The following is a 20,281-nucleotide window of genomic DNA, read 5'->3' as shown; positions in this document are numbered from 1 at the left end:
TTGAGCAGTGGTTTGTAGTTCTCCTTGAAGAGGTCCTTCACATCCCTTGTAAGTTGGATTCCTAGGTATTTTATTCTCTTTGAAGCAATTGTGAATGGGAGTTCATTCATGATTTGGCTCTCTGTCTGTTATTGGTGTATAAGAATGTTTGTGATTTTTGCACATTGATTTTGTATCCTGAAACTTTGCTGAAGTTGCTTATCAGCTTAAGGAGATTTTGGGCTGAGACGATGGGGTTTTCTAAATATACAATCATGTCATCTGCAAACAGGGACAATTTGACTTCTTCTTTTCATAACTGAATACGCTTGATTTCTTTCTCTTGCCTGATTGCCCTGGCCAGAACTTCCAACACCATGTTGAATAGGAGTGGTGAGAGAGGGCATCCCTGTCTTGTGCCAGGTTTTATGGGGAATGCTTCCTGTTTTTGCACATTCAGTATGATATTGGCTGTGGGTTTGTCATAAATAGCTCTTATTATTTTGAGATATGTTCCATCAATACCAAATTTATTGAGAGTTTTAGCATGAAGGGCTGTTGAATTTTGTCAAAGGCCTTTTCTGCATCTATTGAGATAATCATGTGGTTTTCATCTTTGATTCTGTTTATATGCTGGATTACGTTTGTTGATTTGCGTATGTTGAACCAGCCTTGCATCCCAGGGATAAAGCCCACTTTCACAATTACAATGCAAAATTATTTCAGCTGTTTCTCAAAGTTAACACAAATTTTGCCTCTTTTTTTTTTCTGGAAACAAATAGAATAGAAAGCAAGAACTGACTAGAATATACATTTTCCAACCTTTAAAATTGGTTTTAGACTATTCTAAAAAGTGTATGACCCTCAGAGATAATATATACAACACCACAACTAGTTTATGGAGCAGTTTTGTGAGTGAACTGGTCAGTAATGACACATGGCCAACTTTCCACTTGTGAAGTATCAGGTGTCCTCCGTTGGAATCCACATTTCTGCTAAAGCAGTATCCTACAAATTTTTTTCTCCCCAGGGACTAATCCCACTCACCCTTCTCATCTTTTTCTCCCGTAAATGCTCAAATGCTTTTCAGTACATGTTGATTTGCAGGAACCTGATATTACATGTGTTACAGATACATATATCACTTTGCTTGCCATGTCTAGTAATTAGTAATCTTGAAAAGTTGTGCTTCAGGGACTGAACAGAGTATAGTGTCTAACTTAACATGAATGAAAGGGAAAACTGGCTTTGTTTCTTCATTTATAGCTTTCTCTCAGGTACCATCCATCACATTTCTTCCTGGATCTCCCTTTAGGGCTTCCTGAGTCTCTGTGCTGATTCTTTAATAACAGTATCCATCACCATAGTCAGTTTCTAATATCCTACCCTTTTCACTGTTATAGTCACACTATATTTTCAATATAGTAACACTATAAGAGATATGACTTTATTTTTTTCCATGACATAATGATATATTATTTTCTGATGAGAGAGAAGCAGTTACATGATCAAAAACTAAATAGTTCCAAAACTATTTTGACTTTTAAATATTGTGTATGTGTACTATGGACAATGATATACGTACCATTCTAATTTGGACTGTTATTGAAATTTATTTGCATTTCCTCAGGAAAAGGTCAGGGAACAAACAGCTATGGATTGGGCTTTAGTGAACTGGTAAGCTCCTGAAATTGTACAAAAAAGTCAAGTCTCTGTGTGTGTGTGTCTGTGTGTGTGTGTGTGTGTGTGTGTGTGTGTATGGATATGGATATTTTCTGGGAAAGGATTCAAAATATATATGAGATTCTCAAAGAAGACTGTGAACTGCAGAAGTTTAAGAGCAACTAGTCTGATACATATGGGGCAAAAGCAAAAAATGAATAACAGTGAAATAATATCTGTTACAGTTTTTTAAATAAAAAGATCTACAGCTAATCAATTAAAAGGTTGTCCTGCACTAAACAGAGTAAAAAATCAGTGCGAAGAAAATTGAAAAGTGGGGCAAATAATCTCTCAATGGAGTTCTCTAACATGTGTCTTTTTCATACATGATACAAGTCTTATAAAGGAAGTACTTACTTGTTCACCTTGAAGTCCTGGGAGTCCAGGATGTCCTTTGAGACCCTGCAAAAGAATAAGCAAAGACACGCTATGAAAAGTAAACTCATATGCGCCAAATAACGAAACATAGGTTGCAAGTTGCCTTATATCCCAACTTTTGGTTTCCTCTTCAACACAAATTTAATTGTTACTAATTTATTTCTTGTTAAACTTAATCTTTTTTATTTAATAAGAACTACATTTTTATTAAATAACAAATTAATTCTTATTAATAATGTAATCTTGCATGTTTTCTTTCTTTTTTTTTTTTTTTTTTTTTTTCTGAGACAGAGTCTGGCTCTGTCACCCAGGCTGGAGGGCAATGGCGCAATCTCGGCTCACTGCAAGCTTCGCCTCCTGGGTTCACGCCGTTGTCCTGCCTCAGCCTCCTGAGTAGCTGGGACTATGGGCGCCTGTCACCACACCCGGCTAACTTTTTGTGTTTTTTAGTAGAGACAGGGTTTCACCATGTTAGCCAGGGTGGTCTCGATCTCCTGACCTCGATATCCGCCCGCCTTGGCCTCCCAAAATGCTGGGATTACAGGCGTGAGCCACCGTGCCCGGCCTTCTTGCATATTATTTGAATGACTTGTTACTATCAACTAAAATGGTAGCATAGTACCGAATAGAGACTAAAGCACAGTATCTTTTATAAAAGGTTCATATCTAGCAATGGATATGTTAAGTTTGCTGAAGCTTTTAAAAAGTTAGTTTTAGTTGAATAATGCTAAGACAAATGGTCTCAGACATAATCTGTTTGTAATTATTGAAAAACTGGATCATATCCAGGCAGTTCCTCTAACCCAGATCATTGTCATAACACCCCAAGAATGACCTAACTCAAAGAATCATGAGGCTACTCACAGGTTCATCAAAAGGGGTTCTATAAAGTTGTCTAGGGAATTAGTAATAAAGAATATTTTCCAAATAATAGAAGCAAAAGAAAATCTTAATCTCTATAAGTTAACACCCAAAGCTATAAAATAGACAATATCTTGCTTCCTCAAGAAAGATATGGGGACAAAATAAAGGAAACTAAAAGAAAGGACAGGAAGAATGAAATAAAGAAGATTTTGGAGCTTATTTGTACAGTTCTACATAAAAATCAGTGATTTGATCTACTGTTTACCGAAGGATTTTGGTGCATATAAAAGAACAAAAGAAATTCCTTTTCTTAAGGACTTAAAATATAACTCAAAAGCCTGAAATAAATCATAGTTTATGAATATCAAAAATTTCCGATTAATATACTGCAAACTAAAGACAAATTTCCTGGGTTTCAGAGTATAGCCTAATGGAGTGAAAGAATTATTCAGTATGAATCACTGAGGGTTTATCAGAAGAGAAGAGTTTGGATTAATGGATGAGAGAAGGGAATGACACTTTGGTTAAAAAACATCATTTAGAAGAGATGCCTATTTGAAAACTAAAGGAATGATTTCGACAGCTTTTGCGATATTAAACTTAAAACAGTTTAACTGTTTTTACATTTTTAAAGAGAGTTCAAGATTAGGCTAATTACATAATATAATACATATCGTGCTCAGTTGTCTAAATGTTTACACAAAATTCCACAAGTAAAATATCTACAAAGCTAAGTTTTTTCACTTTTTACAACAGGAGATAAGAAACATCCTCAGTACTAGACAGTGGTGGTGGCTCCCTGGGATGAGGCAGCAGCTCTAGGAGAGTGTGAGCTGGAAGTTTCCTGGAGGATGACAAATAAAGAGCCAGGGTAGGAGGCTCATAGGTTACAGAGACTCTCTGCCATGAGCCTATTTCCTTTTCCAATTTTTTAAAAAAGTGTGTGTTTATTTATTTACTTATTTTAAATTCTGTGAACCCTTGAGTCTAGCTGTCTAGCTACATGCTTGATTTTCTTTGGCCAACACCTGTTTTTCGGATCAGAGTTAGTTTCCTCACTAGCCTATAATGAAACAAAATGCAATGGTGGCACAATTTTATTTTAGCTTATTTTCCCCAAATCACTCCATAATAGTGAACTATGTGTATATGTAATCATGGTATCTTCTGTATGTACACTTCTCTTTAAAGGGGTTCCTCTTCATTCAGAGACCCTGACAAGGTGGCAGCACCATGCAGTCATGATCTGTTTTTTACGAACCCACTCCTTCCCCACCTCAGCCACAGGACTTGACACTTAATCTAAGGGAGGACAATATAAGTCAGGCCAGTAGCTTACAAAATGACTTGGAATAAAGATTTATTTAAATAAATTCATTCATTCATTCATCCATGTCAATAAAGTTTTATTTAAATAAAAACAAGCTGGGCCAGGCAAATGGCATTCCTGTAGTCCAGTTACTTAAGACGCTGAGGTGGGAGGGTTGCTTGAGCCCAGGAGCTCAAGTCCAGTGTGGGCAACATAGCACCCTCTTAAAAGAAAAAAAAAGGGACGAGATGGGCCAATAAAAATCTCTTTTTAAAAAAAATAAAGTTGATTAAAACAACAACAATAGAAAATGCAAGTACTTAGCAGTGGGGGTAGGAGGGCTAAGAGGAAGAGTAGGGTCGCTGAGATGCTACATAAAAATTAGAAATAGAAATTATGTTAAGACAGTTGTCAGAGGACAAGATAACACAAAAAAGCAGAGAAAGCAGATAAGTACTGGTAGAAAAGTACAATAAAAGATTCACAAACTAATGCTGCTAAGATACAGCTGCTTTGAATCAGTGTGTATGTCAGACCAAGTCATATTACAGTACCTAGCTTTAGATTCCATGGGATCCCTGTTTCCTTATTGCTGCAGAGAGGATTGAAATAATCACTGTTTCTTGAAATATCCTAAATCCCCTTTCTAGGCAATCCGAAGAGTCTAAGTAAAGCAATTTTTGTTTGTTTGTTTTACTGATAATAACAATGAACAGATCAAGCCATCTTGATCTGTTCTAGATCCAATTTTACCACAAACTAGTCATATTGTTAACATCAATGTCTTAATTTGTAAAGTGACAGCATTCAATTACATTTTTGCTAAATTTTTTTATTGCTTAACTACTTTGACTACTGTAATCTATAAGAAAGTCATTACTTTTTTCAATGTAGCTGACATTGAGTAAAAAACAAAGCAGATATAAGAGTTACTTCAGGAAGGCCAGGCGCAGTGGCTCATGCCTGTAATCCCAGCACTTTGGGAGGCAGAGGCAGGCGGATCAAAGGAGGTCAGTAGTTCGAGACTAGCCTGGCCAACATGGCGAAACCCGTCTCTATTAAAAACACAAAAAAATTAGCCAAGCGTGGTGGCATGTGCCTGCAATCCCAGCTACTTGGGAGGCTGAGACAGGAGAATTGCTTGAACCCGGGAGGCAGAGGTTGCAGTGAGCTGAGATCGCTCCACTGCACTCCAGCCTGGGTGACACAGCAAGACTCCATCTAAAAAAAGAAAAAAAAAGTTATTTCAGGTTTGGAGACATAGAGAGAATTCATGTAAGGTCAGTCTACATATCAGAGAAAAATCCAGATTCAGGCACCCATGGGGTACTTCCTTAAATGCTCTAAAACAAAGATGGGACTCTGGAGTGGGCAAAATGGAAGAGAGTGGGTTGGGTAGGAGGCTGTTATAACAGTCTAGGTCAAAGATAATTATAAGTTAGCCTAGGTTGGTAGAGTTAAAGATGATACCTAAGCCTTTAAAAAACCTTAAGCTTAATTTAAGCTCTTTATTTTACTCACTGTGGTGTCCCCATTGCCTGGTACATAGATGTTGCTTATTAATTAACTGGTGGAGAGACATGGATGGATGGATGGATGGATGAATGAATGAATGAATGAATGAATGAAAAGACTTGGATGAATTTAAGAATCACTTGGGTAGAAAATAGATTCTAAGTATTTAATATGGTAACTCTACTATCTGAATGTTGAAAGGTAATAAATAGAATAAAGATTTCCTTTTTGTTATTTTAAAATATATATTTGTAATATACTGAAGTTATATCCACTATTGTATACTTTCATTTATTCCCATATGCCTTATTTGTTTTCTACTTAAACACTAGTCTCTAAAGTTTTAAAAGCAAAGGGGATATGTTCCTTGGAAAACTGCCTACATTCAAGCTTTGGCATAGCTCCACTCTAGGGATTTTATTTTTAAAAACTAGTTCATATTATGGTCTTTTGAAAATATTTTTTGAGTCATTATTTTCTATATTCATAGAGGAAGAATAACAAAAATGTTTCCATAACTAGCATATGATTTTTCTGATTAGCATTCTGAAAACTGAATACATTCCTTAAGGAATGCCAATAGGAAAATTTACAAATTGTTTCAATACAGATTTAAAACACATTACAATAAATTACAGAATTGTCTTAATTTTTGTTGTAATATAAAATCAGTTTACAAAAGAGTGCAGAGCAAGACGGCAAAATAGAAGCCTACGCTATTCGTCCCCTCCGCATCACTGGAACATCAAATTTTAACAACTATCCACACACAGAAAAACATAGTCACAAGAAGCAAAAATCAGATAAGCAATAGCAATCACTGTACCTGGTTTTCACTTCATATTGTGGAAAGAGACAGTGAGGAGGACAAGCGATACCGTCTTGAATAGTGAATGCCACCCCTCCCCGATCTCCTTGCAGTGTGGAAAGAGAATCTGTGCACTCTAGGAAGGGAAAGCTCAGCGATTGGGAGAATTTACATTGAACTCAATACTTCCCTGTCACAGCAGGAGCATTTGGACCAGCCCTAACCAGAAGGGAATCGCACATCCTCAAGGAACATGAGTTTCTTGGCAAGCCTTACCACCATGAGCTGAAGTGCTCTGGGGTCCTAGGTAAACTTCAAAGGCTGTCTAGGACACAATGACTGCAATTCCTAGGCTATGCCTAGTGCTAGCCTGGGCTTACAGCCAGTGAACTAGGGAGGAAGGTGAACTAGGGAGGCAACAGCTGGCACGGCTAAGGGAGTGTGAGTACCATCCCTTCCCCAAGCCCAGGCAGCGCAGCTCATAACAAGGAAGGTGACTCTTTCCTTCTGCATCAGGAGAGAAGAGTGAAGAGTAAAGAGGACTTTGTTTTGCATCTTGGATACCAACTCAGCCACAGTGAAATAGTGCACCAAGCAGAGAAGTGAGACTCCCATTTGAGGCCTAGCTCCTGGATAACATTTCTAGACACACCCTGGGTCAAAAGTGAACCTGTTGCTTTGAAGGGAAGGATCCAGTACTGGCAGAATTCATCACCTGTTGACCAAAGAGCCCTTGGGCCCTGAAAAACCACCAAGAACACCCAGTGAGTATGCTGTGGGCCTTGGGCTCTGAGACATGCTGGCCTTCAAGAGTGGCCCAGTACTTTCCCAGCTGTGGTGGCTACAGTGAAAGACTTCTTCTGTTTGAGAAAAGCAAAGGGAAAAAGAGACAGGATTTTGTCTTGCACCCTACGTACCAGCTTAGCCACAGTAGGGTAAGGCAATTAGCAGGCTCTTGGGGTCCTTGAGTCCAGGACTAGGATCTTAGACAGATTTCTGGACCTGGCCTACTGTGCTGAAGGATGAGTCACAGGCCTGGCAGCATTCAACACAAGCTGATGGAAGAGAGCCCTTGGCCTTTAAGTAAACATTGGTGAAAGCCTAGCAGAAACCCCCATGGACTAGTGTTGGTGGCCACAGGGAAGGGCTCATCTGCCTATGGAAATTACTGGGAAGAGTGGGAAGGACTCTGTATTATGGTTTGAATGCCAGTTTAGCTACAGTAGAGTAGAAGAGCAGGTAAGTTGCTAATGTCTTTGACTTCAATCCCTGGCTCCCACACAGCATCCTTGGACACACCCTGGGCCTGGGGGAAACTCATCACTCCAAAGGGAAGGGCCTTGGGTGAGGCCCAGTAGCTCATGTCTGACCCAGCACAGTTCCAGTGGTGACAGCCACAGGGGTGCCTGTATCACCACACCCCCAGTTCCAGGTGGCCCAGCAAAGAAAGAGAGAGAGATTCCATTTGTTTGAAAGAAATTAAGGGAAAAGAACAAGAGTCTCTGCTCGGGATTCCAGAGAATTCTTTCAGATCTTATGTAAGACCACCAAGGCGGTACCTCTACAAAAACCACAGTGTTATTGGGCTTGGGGCCCAAGTCCCTTCAAACACTTGGAAAGCCTTCCCAAGGACAGGCACAAACAAGCCCAGACTGTGAAGACTACAACAAATACCTAACTCTTCAATGCCCAAACACCAATGAACATCTACAAGTAACAACACCAGCACAAAAACATGATCTCATCAAATGAGCACGGGGCCAGTCCTTGAGAAACAGGGAAATATGACCTTTCAAATGGAGAATTCAAAATAGGTGTTTTGAGGAAACCCAAAGAAATTCAAGATAACACAAAGAAGGAATTCAGAATTCTGTCAGAAAAATTTCACAAACAGATTGAAATAATTAAAAAGGCTCAAGCAGAAATTCTAGAGCTGAGAAATACAACCGATATGCTGAAGACTGTATCAGAGTCCTTTGATAGCAGAACTGATCAAGCAGAAGAAAGAACTAGTGAGCTTGAAGACAGGCTGTTTGACAATACACAGTCAGAGGAGACAAAAGAAAAAAGAATAAAAAACAATGAAGCACACCTACAAGATGGAAAATAGCCTTAAAAGGGAAAATCTAAGAGTTATTGGCCTTAAAGAGGAAGCAGAGAAAGAGAAAGGGGTAGAAGGTTTATTGAAAGGGATAATATCAGGAAACTCCCCAAATCTACAGAAAGATATCAAGATTCAAGTACGAGAAGGTTATAGATCACCAAGCAGATTTAACCTAAAAAGACTACCTCAAGGTATTTAATAATCAAACCCTCAAACGTCAAAGATTAAAAAATGGTCCTAAAAGTGGTGACAGAAAAGAAACAAATAACATACCATAGAGCTCCAATACATCTGGCAGCAGACTTCTCAGTGGAAACCATACAGGCCAGGAGAGAGTGGCATGACATATTTAAAGTGCTGAAGGAAAAAACAACTTTTACCCTAGAATGGAATATCCAGCAAAAATATACTTTAAGCATGAAGAAGAAATAGACTTTCCTAGACAAACAAAAGCTAATGGATTCCATCAACACCAGACCTGTCCTATAAGAAATGCTAATGGGAGTCATTCAATCAGAAAAAAAAAAATGTTACTGAGCAAGAAGAAACCATCTGAATACAAAACTCACTGGTAATAGTACGTACACAGAGAAACACAGGCTAATATAACACTGTAATGGTGGTATGTCAACTTCTCTTGAATTAAATGATAAGATAAAATTAAAAACCAACAAAAAATAATAACTTAATTTTAAAGACATGTATAAAACACAAAAAAAAGACAAAAGTTTAAAATGGGAGGATGAAGTTGAGGCATAGAGTTTTTATCAGTTTTCTCTTTACCTGTTTGTTGGTTTATGCAATCAGTGTTAAGCTGTCATCAGTTTAAAATAGTGGGTTATAAGATAGTATTTGCATGCCTCATGGTAACCTCAAACCAAAAAAACATACAACAGATACATAACAAATAAAAAGTAAGAAATCAAAGCATACTACTAGATAAAAATCACCTTCACTAAATGAAAAACTGGAATGGGAGGAAAGAAGGAAGAGAAGACCACAAAACAACCAGAAAACAAATAATAAAATGGCAGGAATAAGTCTCTACTTACCAGTAATAACATTGAATGTAAATGGACTAACCTCTCCAATCAAAAGACATAGAGTGGCTGAATGAATGAAAAAACAAGTCTCAATGATCTTTGCCTATAAGAAACACACTTCACCTATATACACATAGACTGAAAATAAATGGATAAAAAAAGATACTCCATGCCAATGGAAACCAAAAAAGAGCAAGAATAGCTATACTTATATCAGACAAAACAGATTTCCAAACAAAAACTATGAGAAAAAGAAGGTCATTATATTGTAATAAAGGGGTCAATTCAGTGAGAGGATACAATGATTGTAAATATATATGCACTAAAGCACCCAGATAAATAAAGTTAACATTACTGGAGCTAAAGAGAGAGATAGACCCTACTACAATAATTGCTGAGACTTCAATACCACCACTTTCAGCACTGGACAGACTGCCCTGACAGAAAATCAACAAAGAAACATCAGACATAATCTGCACTACAGAACAAGTGGACCTAATAGATATCTGCAGAGCATTTCACCCAATGGCTGCAGAATAGACATTTTTCTCCTCAGCACATAGATCATTCTCAAGGAGAGGTCATATGTCAGGTCACACAATAAGTCTTAAAACATTCAAAGAAGCTGAAATAATATTAACCATCTTCTCTGACCACAATGGAATAAAATAACAAAGGAATTTTGGAAACGACACAAACACATGAAAATTAAACAGTATGCTCTTGAATTGACCAGTGAGTCAATGAAGAAATTAAAAAGGAATTTGGAAAATTCCTTGAAATAAATGATAATGAAAACACAACATATCAAAATCTATAGGATACAGTGAAAGCAGTACTAAGAGAAAAATTTATAGTTATAAGTGCCTACATCAAAAAAGAAGAAAAATTTCAAATAAGTAACGTTATGATGTGTCTTAATAAACTAGGAAAGCAACAGCAAACTGAATCCCAAATTAGTAGAAGAAAAGGAATAATAAAGATCAGAGTGGACATAAATTTGAAATTCATTTCAATACACTATAAAAGATCAATGAAACAAAAACTTGGTTTTCTGAAAAGATAAACAAAATTGACAAACCTGACTATGAGCAACTACATGCCAATAAATTGGAAAATCTAGAAAAAATAAACAAATTCCTAGACACATACAACCTACCAAGATTGAACCACAAACCAAGATTGACAACTTGTACAGACCAACAACAAGTAATGAAACTGAAGCCTTAATAAAAAGTCTCCCAGAAAAGAAAAGCCCAGGACCCCATGGCTTCACTGTTGAATGCTGCCAAACATTTCAAGGAGAAATAATATCAATCCTACTCAAACTGTTCCAAAAAACAGAGGACCAGGGAATACTTCCAAACACATTCTATAAGGCCAGTATTACCCAGATCTCAAAACCAGACAAAGACACATCAAAAAAAGAAAACGGTAGATGACCTAGGCAAGATGGCTGAGTAACAGCTCTGGTCTGCACCTCCCGGTGAGATCAATGCAGAAGGCGGGTGATTTCTGCATTTCCAACTGAGGTACCCAGCTCATCTCAATGGGACTGGTTAGACAGTGGGTGCAGCCCACGGAGGGCAAGCAGAAGCAGGGTGGGGTGTTGCCTCACCTGGGAAGTGCAAGTGGTCAGGGAACTCCCTTCCCTAGCCAAGGGAAGTCATGAGGGACTGTTCCTTGTGGGACACAGCTATCTGGTCAAGATACTATACTTTTCCCACAGTCTTCGAAACTCGCAGAACAGGAGATTCCCTCAGGTGCCTACACCACCAAGGCCCTGGGTTTCAAGCACAAAACTGGGCAGCCATTTGGGGAGATAAGCTAGCTGCAGGAATTTTTTTCATACCCCATAGTGCCTGGAACGCCAGTGAGACAGAACTGTTCACTCCCCTGGAAAGGAGGCTGAAGCCAGGGAGCCAAGTGGTCTAGTTCAGTGGATTCCACCCCCACAGAGCCCATCAAGCTAAGATCCACTGACTTGAAATTCTTGCTGCCAGCACAGTAGTCTGATATCGACCTGGGATTCTCGAGCTTGGCGGTGAGAGGGGCATCCACCATTACTGAGGCTTGAGTAGGTGGTTTTCCCCTCACAGTGTAAACAAAGCCACTGGGAAGTTCAAAATGGGTCAAAGCTGCTGTAGCCAGACTGCCTCTCTAGATTCCTCCTCTCTGGGCAGGGCATCTCTGAAAGAAAGGCAGCAGTCCCAGCCAGGGGCTTACAGATAAAACTTTTACCTCCCTGGGTCAGAGCACCTGGGGGAAGGGGTGGCTGTGGGAGCAGCTTCAGCAGACTTAAATGTTCCTGCCTGCTGGCTTGGAAGAGAGCAGTGGATCTCCCAGCACAGCACTTGAGCTCTGCTAAGGGACAGACTGCCTCCTCAAGTGGGTCCCTGACCCCTGTGCCTCCTGATTGGGAGATACCTCCCAGCAGGGGTCGACAGACACCTCATACAAGAGAGCTCTGGCTAGAACTAGTAGGTGCTCCTCTGGGACAAAGCTTCCAGAGGAAGGAGCAGGCAGCAATCTTTGCTGTTCTGCAGGCTTTGCTGGTGATACCCAGGCAAACAGGGTCTGGACTGGACCTCCAGCTAACTCCAGCAGACCTGCAGCAGATGGACCTGACTGTTAGAAGGAAAACTAACAAACAGAAAGAAATAGCATCAATATCAACAAAATGGACATCCACACAAAAACTCCATCTGAAGGTCACCAACATAAAAGACCAAAGGTAGATAAATCCACGAAGATGAGGAAAAAACCAGTGCAAAAAGCCTGAAAATTCCAAAAAGCAGAACGCCTCTTCTCCTCCAAAGGATCACAACTCCTCGCCAGCAAGGAAACAAAACTGGATGGAGCAGGAATTTGACAAATTGACAGAAATAGGCTTCAGAAGGTAGGTAATAACAAACTCCTCCGAGCTAAAGGATCATGTTCTAACCCAATGCAAGGGAGCTAAGAACCTTGAAAAAAGGTCAGAGGAATTGCTAACTGGAATAACCAGTTTAGAGAAGGACATAAATGACTTGATGGAGCTGAAAAACACAGCACGAGAACTTGGTGAAGCATACACAATATCAAGAACCGAATCGGTCAAATGGAAGAAAGGATATCAGAAATTGAAGATCAATTTAATGAAATAAATCATGAACACAAGATTAGAGGAAACAAAATGAAAAGGAAAGAACAAAGCCTTCAAGAAATATGCGACTATGTGAAAAGACCAAACCTATGTTTGATTGGTGTACTTGAAAGTGACAGGAAGGATGCAACCAAGTTGGGAAACACTCTTCAGGATATTATGAAGAAATTCCCCAACCTAGCAAGGCAGGCTAACATTCAATTCAGGAAATACAGAGAACACCACAATGATACTCCTCGAGAAGAGCAACCCCAAGACACATAATCATCAGATTCACCGAGGTTGAAATAAAGAAAAAAAATGTTAAGGGCAGCCAGAGAGAAAGGTCGGGTTACTCACAAAGTGAACCCCATCAGACTAATAACAGATCTCTCTGTGGAAACCCTACAAGCCAGGAGAGAGTGGGGGCTAATATTCAACATTCTTAAAGAAAATCAAGTCAGCTTCATCCCTGGGATGCAAGACTGGTTCAACATACACAAATCAATCAACGTAATCCATCACATAAACAGAACCAATGAAAAAAACCACACGATTATCTCAATAGATGCAGAAAAGGCCTTCAACAAAATTCAACAGCGCTTCATGCTAAAAACTCTCAGTAAACTAGGTATTGATGGAACGTATCTCAAAATAAGAGCTATTTACGACAAACCCACAGCCAATATCATACTGAATGGGTAAAAGCTGGAAGCATTCCCTTTGAAAACCAGCACAAGACAAGGATGCCCTCTCTCACCACTCCTATCCAACATAGTATTGGAAGTCCTGGCCAGGGAAATCAGCAAGAGAAAGAAATAAAGTGTATTCAAATAGGAAGAGAGGAAGTCAAATTGTCCCCGTTTGCAGATGACATGATTGTATATTTAGAAAACCCCGTTGTCTCAGCCCAAAATCTCAAGCTAATAAGCAACTTCAGCAAAGTCTCAGGATATGAAATCAATGTGCAAAAATCACAAATATTCCTACACATCAATAATAGACAAACAGAGCCAAATCAAGAGTCAACTTCCATTCACAATTGCTACAAAGAGAATAAAATACCTAGGAATCCAACTTACAACGGATGTTAAGGACCTCTTCAAGGAGAACTACAAACCACTGCTCAAGGAAATAAGAGAAGACACGAATGGAAGAATATTCCATGCTCATGGATAGGAATAATCAATATCATGAAAATGGCCATTCTGCCCAAAGTAATTTATAGATTCAATGCTATCCCTATCAAGCTACCATTGACCTTCTTTAGAGAACTAGAAAAAACTACTTTAAATTTCATATGGAACCAAAAAAGAGCCAGTATGTCCTAGACAATCCTAAGCAAAAAGAACAAAGCTGGAGGCATCACGCTACCTGACTTCAAACTATACTACAAGGCTACAGTAACCAAAACAGCATAGTATTGGTATCAAAACAGAGAGATAGACAATGGAACATAATAGAGTCCTCAGAAATAACACCATGCATCTACAACCATCGTATCCTTGACAAACCTGACAAAAACAAGAAATGGGGAAAGGATTCCCTATTTAATAAATGGTGTTGGTAAAACTGGCTACCCATATGCAGAAAACTGAAACTGGACCCCTTTCTTACACCTTATACACAAAATAACTCAAGATGGATTACAGACTTAAATTTAAGACCTAAAACCATAAAAACCCTAGAAGAAAACCTAGGCAATACCATTCAGGAAATAGGCATGGGCAAAGACTTCATGACTAAAACACCAAAAGCAATGACCACAAAAGCCAAAATTGACAAATGGGATATAATTAAACTAAAGAGCTCTGCACAGCAAAAGAAATTATCATCAGAGTGGACAGGCAACCTACAAGACAGGAGAAAAGTGTTGCCATCTAGCCCATTAGACAAAGGGCTAATATCCAGAATCTACAAGGAACTTAAACAAATTCATAAGAAAAAAAACAGACAACCCCATCAAAATGTGGGCAAAGGATATGAACAAAGACTTCTCAAAAGAAGACACTTATGTGGCCAATACACGTATGAAAAAAAACTCATATGTTCATTAGAGAAATGCAAATCCAAACAACAATGAGATACCATCTCATGCCAGTTAGAATGATGATCATTAAAAAGTCAGGAAATAACAGATGCTGGAGAGGATGTGGAGAAATAGGAAAGCTTTTACACTGTTGGTGGGAGTGTAAACTAGTTCAATCACTGTGAAAGACAGTGTGGCAATTTCTCAAGGATCTAGAACCAGAAATACCATTTGACCCGGCAATCTCATTACTGGGTATATACCCAAAAGATTATAAATCATTCTACTATAAAGACACATGCACACGTATGTTTATTGCAGCACTATCCACAATAGCAAAGACTTGGAACCAACCCAAATGCCCATCAATGATAGATTGGATAAAGAAAATGTGGCACATATACACCATGGAAGAGTATGCAGCCATAAAAAAGGATGAGTTCATGTCCTTTGCAGGGACATGGATGAAGTTGGAAACCATCATTCTCAGCAAACTAACACAGGAACAGAAAACCAAACACTGCAAGTTCTCACTCATAAGTGGGAGTTGAACAACAAGAACACATGGACACAGGGAGGGGAACATCACATACTGGGGTCTGTGGGAGGGTGGGGGGCTAGGGGAGGCATAGCATTAGGATAAATACCTAATGTAGATGACAAGTTGATGCATGCAGCAAACCACTATGGCACATGTATACCTATGTAACAAACATGCACATTCTGCAAATGTATCCCAGAACTTAAAGTATAATAAAAAATAAATAAATAAATAAATAAAACTGCAGGCCAACATCTCTGATAAATATTGATACAAAAATCCTCAACAAAATACTAGTTAACTGATTTCAAGAATACATTAAAAAGATAATTCATTATGACCAAGTGGGATTTATCTCAGGGATGTAAGGATGATTCAACACACACAAATCAATCACTGTGATATATCATATCGACAGAATGAAGGTCAAAAACCATATTATCATTTCAATTAATGCTGAAAAGGCATTTGATAAAGTTCTACACCCCTTCTTGATTAAAAAAACCTCAAAAACTGGATATAAAATGAATATACCTCTTCATAATAAAAGTCATATATGATAGATCCACAGCTAATATCATTCTGAATGGGGGAATACTGAAAGCTTTTCCTATTAGATCTGGAACACGACAAGGATGCCCACTTTCACCACTGTTATTCAACATAGTACTGAAAATCTTAACTAGAGCGATCAGACAACAGAAAAAAAGAAATAAAGGATCCTAATTGAAAAGGAAGAAGCTAAATTATCCTTGTTTGCAGATGAGATGACATTACAGCTGGTAAAACGTAAAGATTCCACCAAAAAAACAAAACCTATCAGAACTGGTAAAAAAATTCAGTAAAGTTGTAGGATACAAAATCAACATACAAAAATCAGTAGCATTTCAATATGCCAACAATGAACAATTGTAAAAAGAAATAAAAAAGCAATCCCATTTACAATAGCCACACATAAAATAAACTAGGAATTAACAAAATAAGTAAAATATCTCTATGACGAAAACTATAAAACACTGATGAAAGACATTGAAGAGGACACCAAAAAATGGAAAGATATTCCATGTTCATGGATGGGAAGAATCAATATTGTTAAGATGTCCATACTGCCCAAAGCAATCTACAGATTCAATACAATCTGTATCAAAATATCAGTAATATTCTTCACAGAAATAGAAAAAAGCAATCCTAAAATGTATGTGGAACCACAAAAGACAGAGAATAGCCAAAGCTATCCTGAGCAAAGAGAACAAAACTGGAGGAATCAATTACCTGATTTCAAATTATACTGCAGAGTTACAGTAACCAAAACAGCATGGTACCAGCATAAAAACACAGACCAAAAGAACAGAATAGAGAACCCAGAAATAAATCCACACACCTACAGTGAACTCATTTTTGACAAAGTTGCCAAGAATATACATTGAGGAAAAGACACTCTTCAATAAATAGTGCTGGGGAAACTGGATATCCATATGTAGAATAATGAAACTTGATCCCTATCTCTTGCCTTGTACAAAAATCAATTCAAAATAGATTAAAGACTTAAATCTAAGACCTCAAACTATGAAACTACTATAAGAAAATATTGGGGAACCCCTCCAGGATATTGGTCTGGGCAAAGATATCTTAAGTAATACCCCACAAGCACAGCCGGCCAAAGCAAAAATGGACAAATGGGATTGCATCAAGTTAAAAAGTTTCTTCACAGCAAAGAAAACAATCAACAAAGTGAAAAAACAACCCAGAAAATAGGAGAAAATATTTGCAAACTATCTATCTCACAAGAGATGAATAACTAGAATACACAAGTGCTCAAACAACTCTATAGGAAAAAAAATCAAATAATCCAATTAAAAATGGGAAAATATTTGAATAGATATTTTTTAAAATGAGACAAGAAAATGGTAAACAGGCATATAAAAATGTGCTCAACATTACTGATCATCAAAGAAATGCAAATCCAAACTACAATCTTACCCCAGTTAAAATGGCTTATATCCAAAAGAATGCTGATGAGGATGTGGAAAAAGGAGAACCTTCATACGCTATTCACTGGAAGGTAAATTAGTACAACCACTATGGAGAACAGTTTCGAGTTTCCTCAAAAAACCAAAAATAAAACTACCACTGGATTTAGCAATCCCACTACTGGGTATATATCCAGAAGAAAAGAAATCAGTATATTGAAGAGATATCTGCACTCCCAAATTTGCTGCAGCACTGTTCACAATAGCCAAGATTTGGAAGTGACCTAAGTGTCCATCAACAGATGAATGGATAAAGAAAATGTGGTACATATACACAATGGAGTACTATTCAGCCATACAAAAAAGAATGAGATTCTGTCATTTGCAACAGCGTGGATGGAACTGGAGGTCATTAGGTTAAGTGAAATAAACCAGGCACAGAAAGGCAGACATCATGTGTTCTTGCTTATCTGTGGGACCTAAATATCACAAAATTGAATTGATGGAGATAGGAAAGGAAGGATGGTTATTTGAGGCTGGGAGGGGAATAGGAGATGAGGCGGAGGTAGGTAGGGGGACATAGTTAATGGGTACAAAAAAATAGTTACAAAGAATGAATAAGACGCAGTATTTGTTAGCACAACAGAGAAACTCCAGTAAATAATAATTTAATTGTACAATTTAAAATAAATAGAGTATCATTGGATTGTTTGTAACACAGAGGATAAATGTTTGTGAGGACGGATATCCAATTTTCCATGATGTGATTATTATGCATTGCAGCCTGTACCAAAATATCTCATGTACCCCATGAATATACACACTATGTACCTACAAAATTAAAGTAATAAATAAATTGCCTCAGCAAGAATTCCAATAATAAATGGAGCTTATAATCCAATTTTATATAGACTTCAGTTTTAATAAATATGTTAACAAAATTTGAGCCCTAAAATATGTTATCAATAGGTGACCACACAAGACAGAAAACAAAAAGACACAATTGAATCAAAATCAGAAATATCAGTGGTTACAAAAGAAACCAGTTTCAAACTACTCCCAGTAATTAAGATTTGAATATGTAAATAAAATGTTTAATCATAAGGAAAACAGTAGTATCATTTATACACAGATCCTCCTCACTTTGCACAATAGCATAGGACCATAAAAATAACTGTGCAAGCTGAAATTGTACAAAGCAGTCTTACTAACCAATGGGAAAATTTACAATTGTTCCACGACCTTTAAATATTTTTGTCAAAATGTTAAAAACTCTCTTACTGTTGGTTATAGTTGCATGGAGAAATAAAAAAATACTAGTATTAATTTAGTACAGTATAATTGAAAACATTAGAAATTAAAGCATCATTTATTTTGAAAAAAATTATCAAAATTAGTTTGAAAGTGTTTGCTTTCTTGTTGTACTCTAAATTATCATACTAAGCAAGCATATTTCCTATGCCTTAGCAAATTGTCATACTCGCTTCTAACTATGGATCAATTCCCAACATTTCATCTTTTGCACTTTCAATGTCATGACATATTTCCAAGAGTTCTTCTAATGTGAAGATTTTTTTTTTGAAAGTGTCACTTCCTCTGGAACATCCTTGTCCTATTCATTATAACCACTTTACTCATTTATGTCTAAAAGTTCACCAGCAATAAATTTCCATGGCTGCATATGTAGAGTCTTAAATGTCAGCAGTGTCTCATAGTCAGCTATTTCTTTAAAATTCCTGTTATCACTATTCCTTTATTTGCTGTTCTTTCATCTTTGTTAGCTAATACTCCTTTTGATTATTCATCTGTGTAAAATATCGCTTGGGTTTATCACTGCAAAACAAGGAAACAACACAACTTTAGTGTCTGTACCTGATTGAATAACATATACACAGTGAGCAATCACCAACAGAGTGAATGAAATGACTTGATTGGTAATTGGTCATGATGCACTCCATTACTTATGTAGTGATTTGTGGACTAAAGGGCCCGTAGCAAAGTCTGTACTTTATGTAGTTAATCATACTTAATATACTGTGGTAAATGAAATATTAATTATGTTGTTTGGGAACAGATGCTATGTAATTAAATTGTGGCAACCAGAATATATGTATATAGGAACCACACAAAGTAAGGACTGCCTGCATATAAATATTGAGAATTATTCTCAATGCCCTTATAATTTACATGTTATTAACTTTATTTATCAATGGTTTACTCCTTTTAACAGTTTTCTTTTCCCCCATTAAATGGGAAGAACTTATATTCATGGAGATAAAGACTTTTCCAACATATGAGAAAGTATTCTACATAGCACAAAGCAGCTTCTGTATAATCACCCCCACTCTCTATCATAAGCCTGGTTTCAGAAAGGTAGAAGCACATTTCTCTCAAACTCATAAAAATGCTAAAGAAATTCTGGAGACTAAAGGATTTGCCTCTGGCACTCCCCTTCTTATAATCCTGTAGTACCTCTCTACTACACAATAATGTACATGCTTTAACATGGCCTATAAATCCCTTTATAATTTGGTACTTCAATACTCCTCAAGCTCTATCTCTTGACACCTTCTCCCTCACACTTCATGATTCATGAACAAAGAAGTGTTTCTTACCTCTCAGCCTTTGCTTATGTTATCTATGTGTAGACAGCGTACTTGTCCACTAGGTGCAATATCATTAGGATAACTTCTGCTCATCCTCAAGAATCATCTTAGACGTCACCTCTTTCCCTGATTCCTGTATCCATCCACCCCTCACCTCCAGGAAGCTTATGTGAACCTCAACTATGTACTATAATAATTCTTTCATATCTTCATAATCATACTTGCCATAGCATAATTTATTTATATAATATATAAATATAACAATTTTATATATTTGTATAACATAAAT

The 20,281-nt window shown here is 37.5% G+C and overlaps 1 protein-coding gene across 1 annotated transcript in view; it reads right to left on the bottom strand.

The window, feature by feature from the left end:
* COL24A1 (collagen type XXIV alpha 1 chain) overlaps positions 1 to 20,281 on the bottom strand; it is a 411,426-nt gene that overhangs the window by 317,071 nt on the left and 74,074 nt on the right. Inside the window, 1 exon segment of the mRNA XM_017850789.1 lies at positions 2,059 to 2,103. Within this exon segment, the coding sequence (XP_017706278.1) occupies positions 2,059 to 2,103 (45 nt within the window).

Source organism: Rhinopithecus bieti, unplaced genomic scaffold, assembly GCF_001698545.2.
Source record: "Rhinopithecus bieti isolate Rb0 unplaced genomic scaffold, ASM169854v2 scaffold_1467, whole genome shotgun sequence".
NCBI classification, from domain to species: Eukaryota; Metazoa; Chordata; class Mammalia; order Primates; family Cercopithecidae; genus Rhinopithecus; species Rhinopithecus bieti.
This window is presented reverse-complemented; position numbering and strand designations above follow the sequence as displayed.